This window comes from Lynx rufus, unplaced genomic scaffold (assembly GCF_022079265.1).
Source record: "Lynx rufus isolate CCGP_SWC_20201006 ecotype Redwood Valley unplaced genomic scaffold, mLynRuf1.p SCAF_10, whole genome shotgun sequence".
NCBI classification, from domain to species: domain Eukaryota; kingdom Metazoa; phylum Chordata; class Mammalia; order Carnivora; family Felidae; genus Lynx; species Lynx rufus.
Window position 1 is genome coordinate 88302735 of NW_025814824.1, and position 26420 is coordinate 88329154.

The window sequence follows — 26420 nt, forward strand, 5'->3', positions numbered from 1 at the left end:
ACCCGCTACTGAATTCTCTATTGAAGATCTCCCTACAAATGCCAGATTGGAAGCAAAGAAAGTCTCCACACAGAACTCAGGGACAAACGTTGACCCTCAGGCTCTAGCGGTCGGATGAAATAATGTGGGGCCATACAACACAGTACTTGGAAGTTTCCGTGTGATTCTCAGCTCAACCTGGAACAAACGACTTAATTTCTCAGAGCCTCAGTTTGCTTACCTGTAAAGTGGGGATAACGGTCCTGCCTACCTCCTACCTCACCAGACTGCTCCAAGGATTCAACGCAGTAATGCAACACAAAAGGCCTAAGCACCTGATAAGGGCTCAATAAATCGTCTCACTGCAAACATTTCGTCTGACACTTTAGTGTGAGGTGCCTCCACAAAACCAAGGGCCCTACGACAAGCCCGGAACTTGGTATTTTCCACCGAGTCCACGCCGCTCCCGAAAGCAGGCCGATCATCGGCGGGGCACGGTGCTGTGGCCACAGCGTAAGACTCCCCGCCCGCAGACGACCCGGATCCCCCTGCGGCCGCGGTCCTGCAGGCCCAAGGTGGCTTTCAAAACTCCGCGGGGCGGAGGTGAGGCCCCTGGGTGGGCGGGGGGAGGGTTTCCTGCCCGGGGCTTTTGCCATGGCAACCGCCACAGACTTCTCCACGGGGGGAGGGGGAAACTCCACCTCTTCCGGCTAAACAGAGAGTCTGCGTCGGAGAGGCCAACTGAATCGCCCCAAGGTGGCCGCTCTCAGCCCCCCGGCGACCTCCCGGGCCGCACGCTCCAGGTCAAGGCCCACAAGCCCCCGGCGGCCGGCCTCCGAGCCCCGCTTCCAGGCCCTTCCGGGGGCCGCCGCCCTTTGCCCCCGGAAGTGGGCGGGAGAGGAAGCGGCTGGTGATGCTGGAACAAACATGGCCGCCCCGGCGCCAGTCGGCCCCTCGGGCTCCCGCCGTCCTCCGCTGGCCGCCGGCCTCCGGCTGCTGCCGCTGCTGGGGCTGCTGCAGCTGCTGGCTCAGCCCGGCCTGGGCCGCGTCCACCACCTGGCGCTCAAGGTAAGGCCGGCCAGGGCCGCGCGGGGGGCGGAGGCCGAGGCCGAGGCCGCTCTCCGGGGCCGGGGGCAACTTTGGCCCACGGTGGGCGGGAGCCTCTGAGCGATGGCCCTCCGCCCCTCCTTGCCCCAGGCGCCGCCTCTTGCCGAGGGAGGGTTCTGCGGGGAACTGTGGTCACGGCGGGGGTCCTCGGACCGTCTGGAAGGGGCTGGAAGGTTGGGAGCTGAGCCGCCGAGGGGAAGGGGCTGAACTGCGGCGTAACCCCGAGGACTCAGGAGGCCGCCCTTGCTGACTTTCCTCGCTTCCCGGCCGAGAGCGACCAGCTGTCCGACTGTTAGCCCCGATTCACTTGTCCGCGGTGCCCACTCTTCCATCCTCTTGTGCCCCTTGAAGGGACGCGAAACCCTAGCCTCAGTTTCCCGGTTTGGCGTAGGGCGCTCTCTGGACTGATGAAAGCGGGAATCTCCTGGAGGAGTTGCAAATGGTTGTTTTTAAGGAATTTCAAATCTGGCCTGAAATACACGACCAGCATTAAAAATGTGTTTCTAATTGGAGGGCCTGCCCTTTCTTCCCCTCGCTCCTGTCACTGTCAGTCTAGGGAAGAGACTTACATAGGCCTAGAATGATCTTACTTTACAGTTCACCGCTAAGAGTCGTCTGAGGCTAAAACGTGCCTCCAGGCGATTCAGCAGGTTAATATATCTGAGGAGTAGAAAAATAAATCGTTACGACCCAAAGCCTTGTACATTATTTTCACAACGTACAGTTTTCTGAGAAGTTGTGGGATTGTAAGAGCTTTGTCTTATAAAAACACATTACTTGAATACCACGAAGCATTGTTATTTTGTGACGGTAGAGTTTGAAGAGTATGGAATCCAGATGAAAAAGCCTGGCCAGACCCATGCACCATACTTTGGGTTATCAGCTTTTGCTGTTTGTTAAGTAAAAATTATCCTGGTTAAAATGGTTCCTAAGTGCAGGGAAATAGGTGAGTCTTGGCTCCTTTTGAGAATCTGTTGAAAACTATAGAACCTTTCCCCAGAAAAGTGCAAGTAGAAATGTAGACAACACATTCAGGGGGAATTTCTGCGGCTTTATAAGCCCCAGATGATTATCCATAGGCCCTAGTCCCCAGGCTTACGACTGTGACTCCAGATCTACAGAATTCTTTCTTTTATGGTTCAGGATCCTTGGTGTTAGATTAACTGGTGGAACTGAATTGATACAGGTTATAAATTGGAGACAAAGCTAGTAATGGCCGCAGTGGACCGTGCCTTTTGGTTCCCAATCAAAAATTTTTGGAATTAAAGTGTCAGGTGTTCAGCACCATTGGGTAAATACTGACGGTATTGATATAGGTGAAAACGTACACTAACCTCAGTGGTGGAAGCAAACCGAATTGGTGTGATTCTGCTGATGGGTTTCTTCCTGTTGTGCTAAATTACTTAATGTTTTTCATCCGTGTACGTGATTCGTAAGTACTGTGGTAGTTATTCCATAATAATACTGTAGTGGTTTCTTTCCTCTTTGGATAAATATTCTGACTTCTTCCCCTGAGGAAACAGAAATCACCTGAAGAGAGCCTTTCAGAGCAGCAGCATTAGATGGTCTTGTTTTGCTTGAGACGGCATGAACTAGGAGACTTGATCAGGATATAGACCTAGAGTGGCAAGAATAACATGAAGAAGTCACTGAGCATTATAAATATGCATTGATCTGTTTGAAAACTTCATGGAGTTTTCATGGAGAAAAATTCATGGAGAATTTCAAACAGACATCAATGGCAGCCAGAATGAACTCCCATGTACCTGTCATCCAGCCTCAATAACCATTAACCCGTAGCTAATTCGGCCCCATCCCCATACACATGACTTCTCTCTTGACATTCTTTTTTTTTTTAAGTTAGAAATGAGTCTTTTCATTTTTTATTCACTTTTCTTATCCCATATTATGCTTTTCTTTCTTTTTAAAATTTTATTTATTTATGTATTGGGTGCGGAGGGAGGGGGAGGGGGGAGAGAGAGAGAAAGAGAGAAAGGGAATCTTAAGCAAGCTCCATGCTCAGTGTGGAACCTGATGCAGGGCTCGAGCCCACGACCCTGGGATCATGACCTGAGCTGAAATCAAGAGTCAGATGCTCAACTGACTGCACCATTGGGCGCCCCTCTTCCTCCCCTCCCCTCCCCTCCCCTCCCCTCTCCCCTCCCCTCCCCTCCCCTCTCCCCTCCCCTCCCCTCTCCCCTCCCCTCTCCCCTCTCCTCTCCCCTCTCCTCTCCTCTCCTCTCCTCTCCTCTCTCCTCTCTCCTTTCCTTTTTCCTTTCTTTCCCTCCCCTCTCCTCCCCTCCCCTCCCCTCTCCTCCCCTCCCTCTTCCCCCCTCCCCTCACCTCCCCTCACCTCCCCTCCTGTCCTGTCCTTCATTCCTTCATTCTTCTTCCATAGGCTCTAGGCAAAACCTGGGGCTTGAACTCATGACCCCCAAGATCAAGAGTCTCACGCTCTACCGACTGAAGCGGCCAGTGTTCAACTATCCTTTAAATTGTTAATCGGATGTAGAGGCTTGATCATGTTCAGGTTTGATTCTGTTGGCAAGACCGCTTCATAGTTAGCGCTGTGTGCTTCCACTGGGAGGCGTAGTGTATGATTTTCTTTCTGTCACGTTTGCCCCATCGATGCCCGATGCTTATATCTCTGTGTTCATTTGTGTCTTAGTCTTTTCAAGCTGCTGTAACAGAATACCACACACTGGGTAGCTCATACACAACATAAATTTATTTCTCACAGGTCTGGAGGCTAAGTCCAAGATCAAGGTGCTAGCTTTGGTGAGGGCCGTCTTCCTGGTTCCTAGCGGGTGTCTACTCACTGTGCCCTTAACGGTGGAAGGGGTGAGGGATGTCTGTGGGGTCTCTCTTACAAGAACACTAATCCCATTCATGAAGGCTCAGCCCTCACGACATAAGTACCTCCCTGCTAATGCCATTACCTTTGGGGATTAGGATTTCAACATACGAATTTTGGGGGAGAACAAACATTCGGACCATAGCAATTTGGCATTTGATCTTTACATTGTCTGGCGTCAAAGTGTAGGACTGTCTTAAGTTTTATGTTTTATTGTATAGTAGATCTGGTTATATTTCTCAAATTTGGCACACAAGGCAAAGTGTATGAAGTGCAAACAAGTATTGTTCCTTAGACCTTTATTTGCTCAGGAAACATTCATGGATCACATGTATTAGGCGTAATCCCTACCCCCAGGCTGACCAGGCATGGAAGTTTCAGACCAGCAAAGAAAACAGATACGGTCCTCCATATTCTGCGTTGTAGTGTAGACTTCTCTATTGATGGAAATTTTTCTCAAGTATTTTAATACTTCTTGACTTCATAAACCTAAGATACGGGATAAAATTAGCTTTTCCTGGATAATGGGTGGTTTCCATTCATTTATTCACTAAACGTTTATTTTCTGACTCCTAACTTTGAACAGATGGAATATTTATTTAAAAAAATTTTTTGTTGTTGTTTATTTGACAGAGAGAGAGAGACAGGGTATGAGCGGGGGAGGGGCAGAGAGAGAGGGAGACTCAGAATCTAAAGCAGTCTCCAGGCTCCGAGCCTTCAGCCCAGAGCCCGTCGCTAGGCTCGAACTCGCAGACCGCGAGATCATGACCTGAGCCGAAGTCGGCCGCTCAACCGACTGAGCCACCCAGGCGCCCCTGAAGTTTCTTTAGGTTGGGAGTGACCAAATTTACATTTTAGGTAGGTTTCTGTGGGCACGTGATCAGGGGGCAGGACGGGAAGCGATAGGAGCCAGTGATGACTCTGGGTACAAGATTAGGGCTGAGAGCAGGGCGCTGTGGGGAGGAGGGGGAAGAGGGAACAGACCACTAGCCGTTGAGAAGGCGAATGCTGGGCAAATGTGGAGGTGAAGGAGGAGGTGACACCTAGGTTGCTCGCAGAGGTTATGAAGGTGGACACTGGTGCCACCACCTGACAGGCCATAGGAGGAAGATGAGATAATCCTGTTAACACGACCTCGTAGCCGGGCAGGGAACACGGGAGCGGCGTGTGTATTTATCCTCGGACTGTAAACACACGTCCTCTGCCTCCCACTCGCATTCGTGGTAGAAGGATTAAGTTTGGGGATCTGATGATCCAACCGGCATATTTTGCAAGTGAAGGGCACTTCCTGCGTAATTACCCATTTGCGTAGCTGAATTACTCTTTTCCCTCCTGTTAGACCAACAGAGTGAAGCGCCAGTTTGGCTTGAGCACACGCCGCCCTGTGGTTCATGGGCCTGGCCAAAAGGCAGAGGGTTCCCGATTCGTTTGGGCTTGGGTGATGCGAACATACGGACTGATCCGCGTCCCGCCCTCATTTCTCGTACGTTCTCCTGCCGACTTTCATGCACCGACGCGGAACAGCCTGTAACAGTCTGAAGGTTCTTTTCACACCGGTACCTGGCATTTTTAATTAGCCTCCTAACTTCAGTGTATGCTTTAAATGGCTTCTGGTTGTTTGTCTGTTTTTAATGTTTGTTTTCGAGGGGAACCAGAGAGTGCGTGGGGGAGGGGCAGAGAGACCGAGAGGGAATCAAGAGAATCTGAAACAGGTTCCAGGCACTGAGCTGTCAGCACAGAGCCCGACGCGGGCTCGAACTCGCTAACTGCACGATCGTGACCTGAGCCGAAGTCACACGCTTAACCTTCGAGCCGCCCAGGCGCCCCTTTAAATGGTTTCTCACACACGCCGCTCAGGGTTTCATCCCTTTTAAGTACAACGATCTATTGAGTATCTGTTCCTCGGTATGTGTGCACATAAGCACATAACATGCCCTTTTGCACTGACTGTTGTCACTGCACGTGTGCCGGTTTGCTTTCTTCCGAGAATACTAGCACGCAAGAATCAAGTATTTGATCGGTAGAGTTTCTTAATAAGACAGCCCTGGAAAATTCTCGTGACCCTTTTGTCTTTTTTCCACTTTTCCTGCCCCTTCCACGGCTGCTGTTATACATTTTTGCTGCTGCTGCTGCTTCTTCTTTTTCTTCTTCTTTTTTGGTCTCCCCCCCGTGCACCCTCACATGTAGTTTACTACTTTTTTAACTTGTAGAAAAAAAGTAGGGGTCAAAAAATACTCTCTGGACTAGCCGACAGGTTTTCTTTTCCTTCACCTCTTTACTTGAAGGATGACATCTACATGGGCCAGGTAAGTAAGCGCTGAAACACTTCACTGTGAATGATTACGAAGATGGGTATGTATGCTGCGGTGACAAGTGTCCCTCCAAAATGAACATCTACCTGGAACCTCAGAATGTGGCCTGGTCTGGAAATGGGGTGTTCGCAGAAGTGAGTGGTTAAGATTAGGTCATGCTGGCTTAGGATGGGCCCTAATTCCAGCACGACTGGTGTCCTTACAGGAAGAGGGGACACACAGAAAGAAGAAGGCCATGTGAAGATAGAACAGAGATTGCGGTGAGGTATCTGTAAACCAGGAAACTCCAGGGCTTGCCAGCAGCCTCCAGAAGCACAGAAGACACGGGGAGGATTTTTTTCTTAGAGCCTTTCCAGGGAGAACAGCCATGCCCAGGCCTTGATTTTGGACTTGTAGCCTCCAGAACTGTAGGAGTAGAAGTTTCTGTTGTTTTAAGCCGCCCAGTCTGTGGGTATCCTGACAGCAGCTCTCGAAAGTAATCAATATGTAGCAACCTTACTTCAAAACTCTACCTTCGTGGCAATGTGTTATTACTTTGTGTGTGTGTGTGTGTGTTTGTGTTTAATTTTTATTTATTTTGAGAGAGAGAGAATCAGAGCGCAAGCACGGGAGGGGCAGAGAGAGGGGAAGACAACAGAATCCGAAGCAGGCCCCAGGCTCTGAGCTGTCAGGACAGAGCCCGACGCGGGGCTCGAACCCACGAGCCATGAGGTCGTGACCTGAGCTGAAGTTGGACACTCAACTGACTGAGCCACCCAGGGGCCCCACGTTATTACTCTGTTTTTGAGTAATAACTTTTAGAGAACATCTTTGGCAGTTTGACGTAGCGGTGATCCCCGGTACGTAAGTCCAGTCCCTCTCTGTACAAATACTCGAGAACCTGATCGCATTAGCCTTCTGTGGTGGATCTTCCTTAAGCCAGTGGCTACAGCCCCACTGCACAGACTGCTTTGTGAGGCCCCCTCACCCCCAAGAGTTTCTGAAGAGTTTTGGGAAATTAAGAGAGCATCTTCCTCCTCCACGCTATGCCCCATCTCAGGGTGGGGCCATCCTGGTAAACCTCAGACCCTTCCCAGGCAGCCTCCGGAACTGTGGTCAGTATGTAAAATGAATGGGGGTAGCCTTGTCTGTCCAGAGTATTGATCAGGACGGTATAGAAAAGGATGCAGTGTGTTCTTGCAACAGCAGTGTAAGGTCAGACCCGTTACGTGGGCCTTGTGAGCGTTGCAGAGAGCTTGGTCGAGGCAGCCAACAGCCCGTCCGCGGCAACGCAGAGTGAGACACGAAGGAGCTGGGACGAACGTGACACTGAGGTAGATGCCGTTGGCACATTCATTGTTGTCATAAATCTTTTTTTTTTTTTAATGGTTATTTATTTTGAAAGAGAGAGAGCAAGTGAGCAGGGGAGGTACAGAAAGAGGGAGAGAGAGAATCCCAAGCAGGCTCCACACCGTCAGCACAGAGCCTGACACAGGGCTCGAACCCACGAACCGTGGGATCATGACCTGAGCCGAAACCATGAGTCGGACGCTCAGCCGACCGAGCCCCCCGGGCACCCCATGTCCCTCTTCAATGTCCCTCCAGGGCTCTAGTATGTGAGACTGCCGTGTTCACAAGAAGGTGGACACTGCTCCAGTGTCAAATGTTCTAGGCTCACTTGGAAATGAGGGTTCTACAGAATCTAAGTTTGAAGTGGTGGTGATAGCAACTTGTTATTAAAGTACCCCCCGTAAGCCAAAGACTGGGCCGAATATTGGATGTTTTTATTCATTGACTCCTCATAACAGCCCTTTGAGGTAAACATTACCGTTCCTACTTTGTAAATTGGGAAAACAGAACTTGGGTTACAGAAGTGGAGGCGACAGAATTTGAACCCAAGACCAGGGCTCCTCCCGTCTTCCCACTTGCACTGGGTGAGCAGCCCTCAGTGACTGTCCCCGAGGAAAGCCCTGATTGCCAAGACCCCGGATTTCGGTGTTTCTGTGTTTTTGTTTGGCATTCTCTTTCAGCTTTTTGTAGTTTTTCTCTCGTGTGTGCTTAGCTGTCACAATTTTGCTTCTTTGAGTAAATTGGACCTCATTCCTTTTGTGAGTTGCTGTCTAAATACAGTGAGCCCAGAATTCAGATACTAAGCTTCTTACGGGAATGTTTCCTAGCATTGGTAGTAGGCAGGCAAGGGATGGGGATGGTAGATGGCGTTATTCTTGTTTTTCTCTGTAGTAGAGAAATTGATTGTGGGCGCCTTTTGCTGAAAGGCACTGTTGCTCGCCTTGGAGATGTGATGTTTGTTTTAATCCGAGGTCACCAATTTAGATGCTGCTGGAAGCCAGCTAGATACTGTGAGCAGGCTGGCTCCAGGGGACCCCGGGGGGCACGGCCGGCTGAGGGGCACCTGTTCCTTCTACAGGGGGCTGCTTCTCTGCTTTTGCTGCGTTGGAATGTGGCCCAGACATAGTGGGTCTTGTGGGTTTTCTCCCCCCGCCCCCAAGAAAACCTAGAAATTTCGCCTTTTATGTGAAATTAGCCAGCAACTAACTGAAGTTAAAAAACAAAAAACCACCACTTTAGCCAAATAGAACACATTTACGGTCCCACACAGTCTTACTGCCAGTTGGTGAGCTGTTTAAAACGAAGTGGCCAGGTAGGTGCCCTTGAGCTAGCTCAGTTAAGTGTTACTGTACTTACCCTCTCAAGTTCAGTTCATGCGAACAACTAAACTGAAGCATCATTATTCTACTTGCTTTATATGTGAAAACAATTTAATGTGAAATTGTTGAGGAAGTTAAAGCAAAAACACTGCTTATATCCTGATATTTAGTCAAAAGAACGGGATCGTCCGTAGAAAACAATTATTGTTACAGGGAGGAAAAAAGGAGAAAGCACACCAAAATAGTAGTTTTCATTAGGGATTATGAGTCGCTTTTTTTTTTTATGTGTATTTGTTTTTGAGAGAGAGAGAGAGCGCTTGAGTGTGTGAGCAGGGGAGGGGCGGAAAGAGAGGGAGACCCAGAATCTGAAGCACACTCCTGTTTCAGATTCTGTGTCTCTCTTTCTCTCTGCCTCTCTCTCTCAAAAATAAACATTAAAAAAAATTTTTTTTTAATAAAAAAAAGAAACAGGTGCCCCAAATTCATGAAGTATCAGGAAATGCAGCTGAATTAGTGTCCGCAAAATGGAATGCCTGACGTCAAGGTTCGGTGAGGATGTAAGGAGGAAGCTCTCCTATACCTTGGAGAGCCCTTTGGCAGTTTCTGGCAAATTGAAAATGTGCACATTCTGTGTCCCAGCTTGTTCACACCTGGGCGTACGCAGGTACTCCCGATCTCTGCACAAATATGTGTAAGAAGGCACGTACAGGGATGTTCACGACAGCATTGTGATGGCAAAAGGTGGGAAATTCCCTGAGTGTACGCGGATGGGGAAATGGATATACCGATGTTCCTCGACTTACAATCGAGCCATGTCCCGATAAACCCACTGTAAGTTGAAAATGCCTTGATACGCCTACCCTCCTGATCATCAGAGCCTAGCCTGGCCCACCTTCAGCTCCCGGAACACTTACGTTCGCCTACATCTGGGCAGAATCACCTCACAGGCTCATAAAACGAGCCTGTTTTATACCAAAGTGCCGAATGCCTCGTGTAATGTACCGAATACCGTCCTGAAAGCGACAAACAGAACGGTCGTCCGCGTAGGGGTCGGTTACGCTTGTGACCGCGGGGCTGCCTGAGAGCCGCTGCCGCCGCCCAGCATCCCGAGAGAGGATCGTGCACACCTCTAGCCTGGGAAGAGAGCCAAATCCAAACCTCAAAGTCCGGTTTCTACTGCGTATGTATTCCTTCTGCACCATCGTGAAGCTGGACCGGTCTTCCTGTGATGTACGTGTGGTGAAATATAAGCCGGTAAAGTGGGACCCGGGGCATGATAAATGTATCAACACAGATGGGTCCTCAAAAACAGTGTTGTCTGAAAATGCAAGTTACAGATGTGCTTCTATGTTATGACACCGTGTATCCAAAGTTTTAAAACACTGAATGATTCTGTATGATGTTATGGATATGGATATATCTAGTAAAGGTACTGTTATTTTTTCATAATTTTTAAACGTTTATTTATTTTTGACAGACAGAAACAGAGAATGAGCAGGGACGTGGGGGGCGGAGAGACAGGGCGACACAGAATCGGAAGCAGGCTCCAGGCTCGGAGCTGTCAGCACAGAGCCCGATGCAGGGCTCAAACCCACGAACCACGAGATTGTGACCTGAGCTGAAGTTGGATGCTTAACCGACTGAGCCACCCAGACTCCCCCGTAGTAAAAGTACCTTCAGAGGGAGAGCAGGAAGGCACCCAATCAGTTCATGAGCACAGGGAGGGGGGATGAGAGGGGACGAGGGTTCGACAGAGGGACGAAGGCATTTTTCTTTGTCACCAGTGTTTTATTTTCCCTTCTTCACACCCTCCCTTCCTGTGACTCCAAAGCAGCTGCAACATAGACATCTAATAAGCCTGGAGAGCGGGGGAACTGGGTATTTGTTGTTACTCCTTTTACTTTTCCACAACTAGGAGGATGGGGAGGCCCCGGAGGCCGCAGGCTCGCTTGTCCGGCTGACCGCTGATGCCCAGTGCCCGACACGCGGTGGGGCTTCAGCAGGCGTTTGTCGAATGACGGAATGAGTGCATTTCTGTGTCCCAGTTTTTCTCAAGTGAACACTTGTTGCTAGAAAAGGTATCGTTGCCATGTTTGTAAAAGCAGAAGTTCTCTGGGTCGCCTGGGTGGCTCAGTCGGTTGAGTGTCCAACTTCTGCTCAGGTCATGATCTCGTGGATCATGGGTTCGACTGCTCAGAGCCTGGAGCCTGCCCCTCCCTTGTTTGCGCTTTGTCTCTCTCTCAAAAATAAACAAACATTAAAAAAAAATTTTTTTTTTTAAAGTAGAAATTCCCTGAACCTGGGTGGTGGGCTTGTGAGTGCTCAGTCCTACACGCCTTATCTTGTTATGGATGCCACCAAACAGCAAGATTATACATTGTGGCTGTGCTTATACCTTTCTGACGTGTGTGTGTGTAGACACACACACACACACACACACACACACAGAAGATTTGAAGCGGGCTCCACGCTGACAGCAGCGAGCCCCGATGTAGAGCTCGAACTCACAAACCATGAGACCCAGTTGATTTGTTTATTTTTAGTAACCTCTACACCCAGTGTGAGGCTCAAACTCTCCGCCCCAAGACCAGGAGTTGCGCCTCTTCCAACCGAGCCAGCCAGGCGCTCCTCTAACATGGTATTTGGTTGCGGAGTACCGGTTCAGAGCTTTGATATCTGAAGTACGTGTTTGACATTTTCTTAGATCAAAAGGAAAACCCCGAACCGTTATTATGACTTATCCCTGAGTGGTAAGGTTGCGGCTGCTTTTCTACACGGTTCGCTTATGTTTTCTCTGACCACGTACAGGCTTTATAATTCACAATAACTGATGGTAAAGTAGGTGAGGAGCTTCCGGGGTGGCAGGCATGTGGGGGTGAGGGGGGAGTGGTGGGGAAACTTTGCGCCCCTTCCTTCCCGCATTTCTTTCATCTGACTCTGAGTTCTAGTCTTTTGCAATAACTCTGTTCTGCGGGGCGCCTGGGTGGCTCAGTTGGCTAAGCGTCCGACTCTTGATTTCAGCTCAGGTCATGATCTCACGGTTCGTGAGATCGAGCCCTGTGCCGGGTTCTGTGCTGACCGTTGAGAGCCTGCTTAGGATTCTGTCTCTCTCTCTCTCTCTCTCTCTCTCTCTCTCTGTCCCTCCGTCCTTGCACGTGCTGACTTGCTCTGTCTCCCTCTAATAACTAAACTGAAAACAATTTTAAAAACCAGTGAACTAGTGAAGTAACAGGACATTAAATTCCATTAAAATAGATTAGAGGAAAATCTCCAAATTCTGAATGGTTTTCACACATTGGTGAAATTGAGGTACCTTTTTTTCCTTTGGCTTTGGCTCTTTTTTTCCCTAATGTAGGGGAAATTTTTATATTTTTAAAAATATATTATTAATTAAAACAGTTGTTTTTAAATTTTAAGTAGGCTCCACACCCAACACGAGGCTCGTACTCACACCCCCAAGATCAAGAGTCGCACACTCTACCAGCTGAGCCAGCCAGGCACCCCTGTCATTTATAATTTTTAAAAGTTACATTTGATTGTAAAAACGATCCTAAATCTCACTCAAAGGTAAAATAAAAATGATTTTTTGAATATAACGCCTCATTTTCGGAGGCATAGTTTATAGAAAACCAGATTTTCATTTGGGTAAGTACACATCAGAACAGCTCAAGTTACAATTACCTTTCGTAAAGCATTTGAAAGAGGGAAATAGTTTTTAGCATGTGACAGGTGACCTTCTCCTTTTTGCTGATCCAAAAGCTTGTCTAACACGAGGACAACGGGCGTGGTGAAGAGTCCTCTCTTCTCCCCATCCTTGTGGGCGGGTTCCTCAGACTTAACCACTCTCACCCTCCATGTGTCCTTCCACATTTTTCTACATAACTTTAAAGATCTTCGTCTGCACCTTCCCCACTTGTAGGTTTCTTTTTTTTCTTTTCTTTTCTTTCTTTTTTTTTTTTTTTTTTTTTGGCATAATCACACTTTATAAAAATCTAAGGTCAGGGGGCTCCTGGGTGGCTCAGTCTGGTCATGATCTCACGGTTTGTGGGCTCAAGCCCCGCGTTGGGCTCTCTGCTGTCAGCACAGAGCCTGGAGCCTGCTTGGGATTCTGTGTCTCCCTCTCTCTCTCTCTGCCCCTGCCCTGCTCACACTCTGTCTCTGTCTCTCAAAAAGTGAATAAACATTTAAAAAAAAAGTTTTTTTTTTACTTTTTAGAAATGTATTTACTTTGAGATAGCACGAGTAGGGGAGAGGCAGAAAGAGAGGGGGGAGAAAGAATCCCCAACAGGCTCCATGCTGTCAACACAGAGCCCGATGCGGGGCTCGAACTCTCATGAACCGCGAGATCATGAGCCGAGCTGAAGTCAAAAGTCAGATGCCCAACTGACTGCGCCACCCAGGCGCCCTGCCTTTTGGTGACTTCTAAGCCAAAGTCCAGCCACAGCGGTGTCTTGTTGTCCTCAGTCCACCGAGCTCCGTGCCAAGGTCCAGAACATCCTTCCCGCTGACGTCTACATGGCCTGTGCCCTCACTACGGTGCCTTCTCAGTGAAGCTCTCCAGGACCACCTTCCTCCAAGTGGCCTGCCCTGCCCCCCACCCGGTGCTGTTTGCTGGTGCACTCCTCACGGACTGATAGACCGTGGCCTTCACAGTGCGTGTGTTCTCGTCTCCTCTCTCCACTGGACTGGAAGCTCAACAAGGCAGGACTTTCTGTTCACCTCACTCAGTGCTCCATTCTCACAGCCTAGGGCAGTGCCTGTTCAACGAATCGCCTTGTCTCTTTCTTTTTTTTTTTTTTTTTTAGTGTTTACTTATTTATTTGCGGGGGGTGGGGGGGGTGCAGGCAGAGAGAGGGAGAGAAAGAATCCCAAGCAGGTTTCCACGCTTAGCCCGGAGCCCCATGCAGGGCTTGATCTCACGACCCGAGGACCATGACCTGAGCCAAAATCAAGAGTCAGACTCTTAACCAACTGAACCACCTGGGCACCCCATCTCTTTCTTTATTATATTACAGGCTCGCTTTATTTATTTATTTATTTATTTATTTATTTATTATGTATGTATGTATGTATGTATGTATGTATGTATGTAGGCTCCCTGCCCAACAGGAGGCTTGAACTCACGACCCTGAGATCAAGTGTTTGCTCTACTGAATAAGCCAGCCAAGAGCCCCTCTCTTGCAGTCTTTTTTCAAATGTTGGTATACGCGGGCCTGCATCCTTCTTTTTAACCACTATGATAATTCTTCATTGTAAAGAGGACTCAGAATTGATAGAAATCATTTGTTTGTTGACAGAAATTTATACTGCATTTTGACTGCTTGATTTTAGCTATTGCAAACAGAGCTGCTTTGAATATTCTTGTAGAAATATCTTTATGTTTCAGCTCTAGTATTTCTGTGGGGGTAGATTCCTAGGCATGGGATTACTTTAAATGGAAGGTTCCAAAGAGCCCTGTATGGACAAGGTTCTGTCAGTTCACACTACCGCCAAGTGGCGTGTAAGTGTTTGGTGTTCATTTGCACACATACATCACAAGGCATCACGTTGTAGGTCTTAACTTCTACCAACCTGATAAGAGAAAGGTGCCATTTTGTGTTGACTCTTGGTGACGTTCAGGCTCTCAAGCGTGTTTATGGTCTTTTAGTTTCAGACTTTCTCTGTAAACCAGAAATTTTAGGAAAACTTATTTCAATACGAGTTTACTTCTCGGCGCGTATATACTCTTAAATGCGAGGAAAACTTTTGTGGTGGTAAAAATAAAGGTGTCTGCAAACAGCAAACAGGAAGAAGAGGGGAAACGTACGCATCCATAATCATGCCCTGAAACCGCACATTTTATTTTTTTTTATTTTTATTTTTTTTTATTTTTAAAAAAAAATTTTTTTTTTCAACGTTTATTTATTTTTGCGACAGAGAGAGACAGAGCATGAACGGGGGAGGGGCAGAGAGAGAGGGAGACACAGAATCGGAAACAGGCTCCAGGCTCTGAGCCATCAGCCCAGAGCCCGACGCGGGGCTCGAACTCCCGGACCGCGAGATCGTGACCTGGCTGAAGTCGGACGCTTAACCAACTGCGCCACCCAGGCGCCCCTGAAACCGCACATTTTAAAGTGTACTTTTTGGGTAAAGTTTTGGTTTAGAACTTTGATAGTGATACGATGAAGTTTTAATTTTACAAGCAGTTTATTGAAAATAGAGACAACTCATTTAGAATAATCTGAAATAACTCAGAATAATCGGCCGGTGCCACATTTTCTCTAATTGGATCCTCTGTAACAAATTAACTACCCGTTTTTTAGATTGTTTCTTCATCATTGTCATCAGAGTAATGCTTAGGTCCTTATTTGCATTAGTGCCTTGGAGATTGTAATTGTGTTTCCACTGATTTCAGATAATAAAAGTCGACTAGGAGAGCAGGAGTTTACAACCAGCCGTAGAGATAAGTACCTGAGAACAGTCCTGTGTTTTATGTTCCTGTAAACGTCTCGTGGATGAACAGTCTTGTTTACCTAACTTGATAAGCAGTTTATTGTGGTTACGAATATGCCATATTATCATGGTTATGTTTTTTAAAGACGTTCTCATGAAACATACACTGAAATGTTAATGGATGAAATGATAGCACATCTAGGATTTGATTCTGTTGAATCCAGTCTATTGATTGGAGTGAGATCCTATTTAGATGAGATTGGGGGTGAGGAGAAGTACAGAAGAACAAAGTGGACCGTGAGTCGATGGTTTGAAGTTTCCTATAATAAAAAATGCAAAACAAACAAAAGATAGACTGGTTGGTTGGTTGTAATAAGTATGAGGTGGCTAAAACCATAGGTTGGGGTTTAAACAAACCTGAGTTTGAATACTGGCTCTGTTGCCTACTGACGTCATGATTTTAAGCAAGTTTTACCACTCTGAGCCTCTATTTCCTCATCTATAAAATGGACATAATAACACCTGCCTTGTAGTGTTGCGATAAGAATGAGTGGCGGTAGGGGTGCCCGGGTGGCTCAGTTGGTTGAGTATCTGACTCTTGGTTTCGGCTCAGGTCATAATTTCAGGGTTTGTGGGATCGAGCCCTGTGTCAGGCTCTGTGCTGACAGTGGAGGCCTGCTTGCGATTCTCTGCCCCTCCCTCCATGCTCACTCTCTCTCTCTCTTTCAAAATGAACAGATAAACCTAAAAAAAAATGAGTGGTGGTAGATAAAGCTCTTAGCATAGTACTGGCTACAAGGTCAGGTGTTTGCAGTCTCTGAAATCCTTGGGGAAACAGACATTACTGCTGTGTCAGTGCTAACAGAATTAATGGGGGCGGGTGCTTCTGGCTGCCTTAGTTGGAGCACGAGACTCTTGATCTCAGGGTTGCGAGTTCGAGCCCCATGTTGGGTGTAGAGCTTACCTTAAAAATCTTACCAAAAAAAAAAAAAAAGTGTGGTTGTTGAAAATGTAATTAAATCTTCTTTGTGTCTGATATTGTCATTCTCACCCTATTCTGGCACCCGCCCCGCGTCTCCTTTTTGCTTCCTCATCCAGTCAGACTGACCTCGCTGCTCCTCCTAGGAGAGTGTCTGGAGGGAGAAATGTGACGATTCTGACTCACTCCTACCTCCTCCCCAGACGCTGGCTGGAGCACTCTGGCATAGGAGTTATGGAACAGATGGGGCATTTGTCCCAGAGTACCCAGGTCTGGAAGGAGCGTTTTTTGTATCCCTCTGCACTCAGAACCTACTATTGGCCGTTTTTTCTGGGACTGAGTATTTTTCACGTTTGGGGCCTCAGCCATTAGTGGTATCATGTGAATGTTGGTTTATTTACACTGCATCGAATCAAATGAAGTTGAATGAACAATTAGAATGGATGACCTTCCTGGTTCCTTCCAGTTTCAAAGTGTCCATGTGTCTATGGTTTGTATAGTAAAATAGGGTTTGCGCAATGCCTTCCACACACACCTTATTTGACACAGCGACGCGATAACTTAGAGATGGGGGTTAGGTTAGGTGCAGGTCGTACAGATGATACTGGCAAATGGTAATACTGAACACTTTTTTTATTTTTAATTTTCTTTGTGTTTTTTTAAATTTTTTTTTAATGTTTATTTATTTTTGAGACAGAGAGAGACAGAGCATGAGCAGGGGAGGGGCAGAGAGAGAGGGAGACACCGAATCTGAAGCGGGCTCCAGGCTCCGAGCTGTTGGCACGGAGCCCGATGTGGGGCTCAAACTCAGGACCGTGAGATCATGACCTGAGCCGAAGTCGGACACTTAACTGATGGAGCCCCCCCAGGCGCCCCGATCCTTTGCCCATTTTTAAGTCATGTTATTCGGGTTTTTTGGGTTTTTTTCTTTTGCTGTTGAGTTGTCTGAGATCCTCATGTATTTTGGGTATTAGCCCGGTATCAGATACATGATTTGCCAATATTTTCTCTCCCTTCAAAATGTTGTCTCTTCACTCTCTCGTTTTCTTTCCTGTGCAGAAGCTTCTCAGTTTGATGCAACCCCCATTTGTCTGTTCTTGCTGGTTTTTTGGTTGCCTGTGCTTTGGGTTTTACCCAAAAAGTCATTGCCCAGACCAGCGTCAAGAAGTTTTTTCTTATGTTTTCTTCTACTAGTAGTTTCACGGTTTATAATCTTACGTTTGAGTCTTCAGTCCATTTTGAACTGATGTGTGTGCATGGAGTGAGAAAGCGTCCGGTTTATTCTCGTGCATGAAGAGATCTAGTTTTCCCAGCGCCATTTGCAGTGGAGACTGTCCTCCGCTTTGTCAGAGATCAGTTGGACATACATGTGTGGACTTATTTCTGGGCCCTTTGTGTCCTGTTCCATCGGCCTCTGTTTTCATGCCAGCGTCGCACTGTTTTGATCACTGTGGCTTCGTAATAGACTTTGAAACCAGGCAGTGTGATGCCTCCAGCTTTGTTCTACTCAAGAGTGCTTTGGTTATTTGGGGTCTTCTGTGGTCCCGTAGGAGTTTGGGGTTGTTTGGTCTATTTCTATGAAAAATGCCGTTGGCACTTTAGTAGGGTTGACATTGAATGTGCAAGTTGCTTTGGATAGTATTGACATTTTTACAATAGTAAGTCTTCCGATCCATGAACACAGATGATTTTTGCATTTATTTCTGTCTTCAATTTCTCTCATGATTGTTTTTATGGTTTTCAGGGTATATATAGATCGCTCACTTCCTTTGTTAAACTTATGCCTAAGTATTTTATTGCTTTTGATGCTATTGTAAATTTTTTTTTCTCTCTCAGATGCTTTGTTGCTAGTGTATGGAGATGCCACTGATTTTTTTTTTAAGTTTATTTATTTTGAGAGAGACAGAGACAGTATGAGTGGGGGAGGGGCAGAGAGAGAGAGAGAGAGAGAGAGAGAGAGACCCCGAGCATCCCAAGTAGGCTCCGAGATGCCAGCACAGAGCCCGATGCGGGGCTCCAATGCACGAACCATGAGATCGTGACCTGAGCCGAAACCAAGAGTCAGATGCTTGACCAACTGAGCCACCTCAGTGCTATTGATTTTTGTATTCTGCAGCTTTAAGGAATTCACATATTAGTTCTAACAGTGGAAGCTTACTGTTTTCTATATAAAATAGCATGTCATCTGTAAATAGTGACAGTTTTACATCTTCCTTTGTAGTTCGATGCCTGTTACTTGTTTTTCACGCCTGATTGCTCTGGCCAGGACTGCCAGTACTGTGTTGAATAAGCATGGTAACAGTGGGGAACCTTATTTTGTTCCCGAGCTTAGAGGACAAATCTTCCGCTTTTCCCTGTTAAGGATGATGTTAGCTCTGGGCTTGTCATTTATACGGCCTGTATTATACTGCGGTGCGTTCCTTCTGTACCTGATTTGTTGAGAGTCTTTATCATGAAATGATGTTGTATTTTTGTTGACTACTTTTTCTGCGTTTATTGAGGTGATCATAGGATTTGTTTCTCCCTTCATTTTGTTACTGTGACGTATCACATTTATTGATTTGCATATATTCAGCCATCCTTGCATCCTGGGGGTGAATCCCGCTTGATCGTGGCGTATGATCCTTCCATGTGCTGTTGAGTTCAGTTTGGTCGTATCGTGTTACGGAGTTTCTCGTCTGCGTTCATCAGGGATATTGGCCTCTACTGTTCTTGTCTTGTAGTGTCCTTATATGGCTTTGGTTTCAGGATAAAGCTGGCCTTGTAAAATGGCTTTGGACATGCTCCTGCCTCTTCGGTTTTTTGGGAAGAAGTTGAGAGGGGTGGCTGTTAATTTGGCCTCAACTCTTTTTCCTGTTTGATTGGTCTCCTTACTCATTGTTAGTTTGTTCAGATTTTCTCTTTCTTTAGGAGTCAGCCTTGGGAAGTTGTGTGTTTTTAGGAATTTGTCCATTTCTTCTAGGTTGTCCAGTTTGCATTTAATATCATGTCGTGATTACCTTTGCATATTGGGAGGCAGTAGGGTGAAAATGGCTTTCCCGTCAGATCTGTGTTGCAATCCCAGCTTTACCACTGATCGTCTCTGTTGTCTTGGGCCACGATTTCACCCCCGAACCTGTGTCTGCGTTTCTACCGTGGAGCTGCCGCTCTGAATTACACTGGGCTGGGTGAGGATGGGATGCCCTGGGAAAGCCCTCGGCCCGTAACCCGTTTCTTGAAAGGTGTGGAAAATGTGGAGCTTATGATGCTGTTACGAATGTTTAAAAGGAAACTTGGAGATTTTAGAGGAGTATTTCTCAAAATGTGGTTTCTGCATTATAAGTAGCCGTGGTGTATGTTAAATATGATGATTTGTGTATTTTTACCATAATTTTAAAAATAATGGAGGGGCACCTGGCTGGTTCAGTCGGTTAAGCGTCCGGCTCTTGATTTCGGCTCAGGTCACGATCTCGCGGTTCATGGAATCGAGCCACGTGTTAGGCTCTGCGCTGATAGCGAGCCCGCTTGGGATGCTCTCTCTCCCTCCCTCCCTCCCTCTGGCCCTCTTCCACTCGCGCATGCACACGCACGCTCTCTCTCTAAATAAAAAGCAAAAATAAAATTATTCAAAAACATGTATTTTGTGGCAGTGTTTTATCAAGTGAAATGCTAATATAAAAGTGAGAAAAAACAATAAAGGAATGTAATGTTTAAATAGAAAAACAGGGGCGCCTGGGTGGCTCAGTCGGTTAAGCGTCCGACTTCGGCTCAGGTCATGATCTCGCGGTCCGTGCGGTCCGTGAGTTCGAGCCCCGCGTCGGGCTCTGTGCTGACAGCTCAGAGCCTGGAGCCTGTTTCGGATTCTGTGTCTCCCTCTCTCTCTGACCCTCCCCCACTCATGCTCTGTCTCTCTCTGTCTCAAAAATAAATAAACGTTAAAAAAAAAAATTAAAAAAAAAATAGAAAAACAACTGTTCTAAGCTTGCTGTTGAAACATTTTCCCCCAAATACGCAGAAAATATCTTTGGTGGACTGAATGAGTTAAGCATTTTTTTTTTTTAATTTTTTTTTCCAACGTTTATTTTATTTTTGGGACAGAGAGAGACAGAGCATGAATGGGGGAGGGGCAGAGAGAGAGGGAGACACAGAATCGGAAACAGGCTCCAGGCTCTGAGCCATCAGCCCAGAGCCCGACGCGGGGCTCGAACTCCCGGACCGCGAGATCGTGACCTGGCTGAAGTCGGACGCCTAACCGACTGTGCCACCCAGGCGCCCCTAGCATTTTTTTTTTTTTTAAACCAGGCTTCCATTTTGCCACGTAGCATCTAAATGCTGGATAAATTAAAACAAGCATACTTGTAGGACTTAAACCTTCGTGTATAATACACATGCTAAAAAATAGTCATTATTGGCTCATAACCTGGTGAATTTCCACAACGTAAATAAACACACTTGTGCAACCACAAGAGTGTCACCAAGCACTTCCGGAAGCTCCTTCCGACCCCCTCCTGTAGCCACTGAAGTCTCTTCCTCCCAAGGATCCCCCTCACCTGACTCTATTCCCGTAGACAATTGCCCTGTGTTTGAATGGATCGTACCTACGGCGGCCTGCCTCGATAAGGCTCGTTTAGCTTAGAGTTCTGTTGTGAGGCTCCGCTCGGGGCAGGAATTTGTTTATTCATTCTGTCTCTGGGGATCCTGCCAGAGCCTGAAACCGCAGTGTCCTGAGGCGTCCGTCATAGGGAGTTGAATTGATTTCTCTCCTGTGCATCTAGGACTGTGCTAGTCTTGTGCCTTCGGGAGCATTGGGAAAAGAGGCACTCACATCATTCTCTTAGAATCCTGAAAAAGGATGTGAGCTTTGGCATTTGGGGTTTTGTGGTCGAGCCTTCCAGCGGATGACTTCTACTATCTTCTCTGCTTCTCTTGTCCTCCCTGGGAGTTCCCGTGTGCTGCAGGCTACTCTGTCCCACCCGGGAGTGGGAGTCCAGCGACGTTCTCTAAATGCACAGCTGGCTCCTAGGAAAATTAGGGAAATTCCTAGAGGCCAAAAAAAAAAAAAGACGGTGGGGGTGGGGTGGTCAGGGTGTGGCTGGAGCTGTGTCCCTCTCCTTAGCCCCTAATATTATAGGACCCTCAGAGCTATAGTCCTTGAATTGGTGAGTGGGCTAGGAAACATAACCCTCCTAATGGCAGTAAAGTAAGTGTTTTAGCTATCGTGTAGGGGGTTACAGTTTATGATTTAAAAAAAAAAAATGTTAATGTTTATTTATCTTTGAGAGAGTGCAAGCAGGGGAGGGGCAGAGAGAGGGAGACACAGAATCCAAAGCGGGCTCCAGGCTCCGAGCCGTCAGCACAGAGCCCGACGCGGGGCCCGAACTCACGAATGGCAAGATCTTGACCCGAGCCGAAGTCCGACGTTCAACCGACCCAGCCACCCAGGCGCCCCCAGTTTATGATTTGAATGCTGCAGACTGATCCACAGCCTCTCCTCCGAGGCCTTTGGGGTTTGCGATTTTAGACTCCCTCTGATGTCCGGGAGACCCAAGTCTAGAGAGAAAATTAGCACTCACGCGAAGAAAGAGCCGGCTGTGAAAGCCAACAGAGAACACCGGAAGCAGAATTAGAGCCCCCAGAGCATCTCAGTGGATTGTAACGTAGTTTATGTTTAAAACTGGAAGGAACAAAGGGTAGAATTAAAAAACATGAGCCAGAAGCAAACGGTAGCAAAAAGGACTGTGCAGATTGGAGGGAGAACCAAATGCAGGATTTAGAAAAGTGCTCGGCTTAGTGCCTTGCATCTAGAAGCTTCCTAATTAATAACTGTTAGCTTCTGAAGGTGCCCAGATTTAGGCACGTGATTCTCAACATAAAACTCCTGACTTACCCAATATGCACTGTCTTCATGGAGCCTCCGTTCTAGAAGTATTCCCTAGAGCTTTTGTTCTTTTGGCCTTAAAATGTATGGACTTGGTTGAGATTGGAATCCCAACTTTGAGATGGCTTCAGGCGGCCGTGGTAGCACCTGCCCACGTGTCGCAGTTTCAGCAGATCTCAGGGCTGTCCTGTGTCCGAGACATCGCCCTCCACCCGGCTAGTGCCTGGATTCCTGCTGCATAAGGCTTTGTTTCCTGAAACCCCATCGTGTGTACATCATTTTAGATGCAGATGTTAAAAAATTGTATCGTAGGTCAGAAAAATAATGTCAGGTGTCCTTCATCGTCCCGCAGTGGGAGGAGCCAGGTAGGTGCATAAAACTCTCATAGGAAGATTTATATAAATGAGTGTATTCTCGGAGCACCTTTGGCCACTTTTCCCCTCCCCCCTCCCCTCCCCCATCATGTTTTGAGTGCCTCCTGATGCCAGGCCTTGTGCTAGCGGGAAGCTTGTGAGGATGACTAAAACATTGTTCTTCCTTCCCGGGGAGTCACATTCCGCTTGACCACCAAGTCTGCCCCTGGGGCCCTTACAAATGCACGGGGATGAATTGAATCTATTGTATGCCTCTTTCTGCAAAACTGTTGCTATCTTTTGAATTTCTGATGAGTCTGCTTCAGCTTTTGGAGCAGGAAGGTATATGTATTGTGTATATTGCCAAGTATACGGAAACGTGAGCTAGCTAGCTAGATACTGTAGTTTTTCAAGCAATAAATAGGTTAAATAAATCAAGTTAACTTCTCCCTTTGACTAATTCCACCACGGCAAATCTTTCTAGGACGATGTGAGGCATAAGGTTCATCTGAACACCTTTGGATTCTTCAAGGACGGGTACATGGTGGTTAATGTCAGTAGCCTTTCAGTGAATGAACCTGAAGGAGCCACAGACAAGGACACAACCGTAAGTGCCTTCCAGGAGGTCAAGGGCTTTACCCGTTTCTGTTGTGTAGATGAGAGCTTCACCCCCCCCCACTTAAATATGAAGTATCCCAATGTAGAGAAAATTAAACTTGGGGGGTGGGCATCAGATAGTTTTATTTTTTAACACTTAAGTTGTAATTCTTGAATAATTTTTCGTAACTGGGGTTGCTTCTTACAAAATGAATGCTCAGAAGACCAAGAGAAGGCTAGGCCAAAGAATCACCTTTTCTGCTCCTTGAGTAAGAAAGGTGTGGATGCCAAAGCACTGTGTGGACACTAACCTCTGTCCTTTCCTCCCCCTCTTAGATTGGATTCAGCCTGGACCGTACAAAGAATGACGGGTTTTCTTCCTACCTGGTGAGCATCCCTTGCATGACCCGGTTCCCCTCATCACTTTGAGCCCAAGGCGCTGGGTGGGAGCCTCCTGCTTTTGTCAGTGCTGTGTTCCTGGCGGTGGGGGCTGCTTTGAGTCCCTGGCCTCTCTGAGCACCCACAGCTGTGTGGTCTGGGGCGGAGCACGGGTCACTTGCTTGCCTTGGTCCTGAAAACTTTCTGTTCTTATTCTGACGTGAGTGAATGAGATGATGTACCCCCGGGGCTTCCTTTCTCAGGATGAAGATGTGAATTACTGTATTTTAAAAAAAAAGTCCATCTCCGTCACCCTTCTAATCCTAGACATCTCCAGAAGCGAGTAAGTAATTGCAGTGTTCTTTCAGTCCCATCCTAGAGGAGACTTAGGGGGAGTTGGGTAGCTAAGCTGACATTCGCGGAGCGTCTACCAGATACTGGGCCGAAGGCAGGACGTCAAGAACATGATGAGGGGGACAGAGGCGCCGCCCCCGAGAAACGTGCAGATTAATGATGGAGACCCAACGGCAATACACGTGGTCATGGCAATATAGAGAGGAAGTAGGGCGGAGAAATGGGTGACTTAGAGAAGAGGAGGGAAGGCTTCAGGCAACCGTTGGCTCCTTGGCAGGACGGGGTCTGCTGAGCGGGGAGAAGGGAGGGAATGCACGTTCGGCAGGCCACGCATAGTGCCCACTGCCCCTCACAAGCCCTCCCAGAGTTCCCTTTAACATCTTACTTGGTTTTTTACCCCTCGCTCCACTTCCCTTGTGCGCCAATTCGTTGAACACATTTTAGACACTAAGGGGGAAAATACGTTCATCAGAGCCGTGTGGTCGCTAGGAATGTAAGCTTCGGAGTGAGAATGTCAGGTCCTCGCCCGGCTGCTTCCGGCCTCACCACTCTTGGGCAAGTTATTAACCTCCCCGAGCCCCCATTTCAGCAGGTGTACAAAGCAGACAGTAGAATCCACGTCAGGGACCTCGTAAGGCCTACCTGAGATGATGGGTTTAGACCCCGGGACAGTGTGTAACACAGGGCACTCAAAGGGCCCTAGCATTCCTTTGAACTTGTTTACTTTTCTCTTATTTGAATTTAGGGTGAGAGTAAGATCTCCACCAGACGCTGGTACCCAGCTACCAAAGATCATCTTCAGCAAGGATGAGAAAGTCCTTGGCCAGAGCCAGGAGCCTGGTGTTGACCCTGTTCCAGTGGGCAACCAGACTCAGCAGAAACAAGGTAAACTATAAGGTGGAGAACAGCATTTTCTTTACCACCCTGCTTGAAAGATTCTTCTTCGTCCCCAGGTAAAAACCACACACAGTCACAGCATTATTTTATTTTGGAGGTTGTCCAAAAATAAATAACCCTCAAAGAAAAAGGTGGAAACTGGGGGAAAGGAGAAACAGAACAGTAATTTCTCTGACCTTGTGTTAGAATTTTAGTATTTCTGTTTTCTTTTTCTTCTCTTTTTTTTTTTTTTAAGTTTATTTTTGAGAGAGTGAGAGAGAGCCCTTACACAAGTGAGGAAGGGGCAGAGAGAGAGAAAAACCCAAGCAGGCTATGCACCAGCCCAGAGCCCACTGCGGGGTTCGAACTCAGGAACTGTGAGATCATGACCTGAGCTGAAGTTAGAGGCTTAACCGACTGAGCCATTTAGGTGCCCCCATATTTCTGTTTTCTTCTGAGCTGTTTCCTGGGTGGGTCTAGAACATTTGATTTTTATTTCTTGTAAAAATTCTTTTAATGTTTATTCATTTTTGAGAGAGACAGAGTGCAAGCAGGGGAGGGCCAGAGAGAGAGGGAGACACAATCTGAAGCAGACTCCAGGCTCTGAGCAGTCGCACAGAGCCCAATGCAGGACTCGAACCCACGAACCGTGAGATTGTGACCTGAGCCAAAGTCGGAGGCTTAACCGACTGAGCCACCCAGGCGCCCCCGATGTTTAAAAGTCATAGTCATGTTTGTAATTTCCTAAGCATCCCTGTTCACTCAACTTTAAGATAGTTCATTCTTACCAGCCATCCCATTATATGGATACTGTAACTTGCTCAAGCTTTCCCCTTAAGGAGACGTATTTCCATTGTCATGCTATTATAAATATTGCTGCACTGGAGGTTCTTTATTGTAGAACTTTGGTCATTTCTAGAACTTTCTTTAGGATGGGTTCCCTGAACTGGAATATTCGGTTCAAAGGATATGAGTACTGAGAGAACATTGGTACTATTTTCAGCTCCTTTCCAAATGAGTTGTATGAATTGATACTCCTTTTGGAAAATATGTAAGAATAGTGCCCACATCACCTTGTCCTAGCCAGGACTGGGATTTTGGTGTGTGTTTGTTTGTTTTAGACCCAAAGTAAAAGGCAAAAAGGACTCCTGTTTGGGTATTTACTCTTAACTACTGAGGTTGCACTTTTCCTCCATATGTTGATTAACCAGTTTATATTTATTGCCTCTTTTATTAACTGTCAGGTTTATCTGATAGTTTAGTTCTTAAAGAGAACTTACTCTTTATTATTGACACTTTTTTTTCTCAGTGTGTCAAAACTCTAATCCCAATTAAAAGACATACAGAAACGTTACCTTTGCGTGATGGTGCAGTTTAGTGTCTGCGTACCATTTCCTCCTTGTGCTGGTTTCTCATGCTCACGTACACATTCGCTGCACGGAAAGTATCCTTTCCCTACTTTTATTTTGAAACTCTCCCTATAGCGAGGTTGAGATCCTGTCTTCCCCATGAAGATATCTTAAATAAAAACAAGGCCCGGATGCCCTCTCTGTTCCATGAAAGAAGCCATTAGCAATCTTAACACTCCCTGCTGTCGGGAAAAAGCATCAATTATGCTACTGTTATTTGCTATGAATTTTTCCATATGTGTAAATAGATGTCATACACACACACATATATACATATGTGTGTGT

General features: G+C 47.0%; 1 protein-coding gene across 2 annotated transcripts in view; it reads left to right on the forward strand.

The window, feature by feature from the left end:
• The first annotated feature begins 693 nt into the window (after window positions 1-693).
• GPR107 (G protein-coupled receptor 107) overlaps window positions 694-26420 on the forward strand; it is a 70775-nt gene continuing 45048 nt past the window's right edge. The window contains exons 1-5 of one of the 2 annotated variants that reach the window (XM_047071035.1): window positions 694-1047; window positions 23006-23128; window positions 23455-23505; window positions 23760-23839; window positions 24596-24735. In XM_047071035.1, the coding sequence (XP_046926991.1) occupies window positions 907-1047; window positions 23006-23128; window positions 23455-23505; window positions 23760-23839; window positions 24596-24735 (535 nt within the window). In that variant the 5' untranslated portion in view covers window positions 694-906. The remainder of the gene's footprint in view (window positions 1048-23005; window positions 23129-23454; window positions 23506-23759; window positions 23840-24595; window positions 24736-26420) is intronic. The other variant, XM_047071025.1, reaches the window with a different exon arrangement.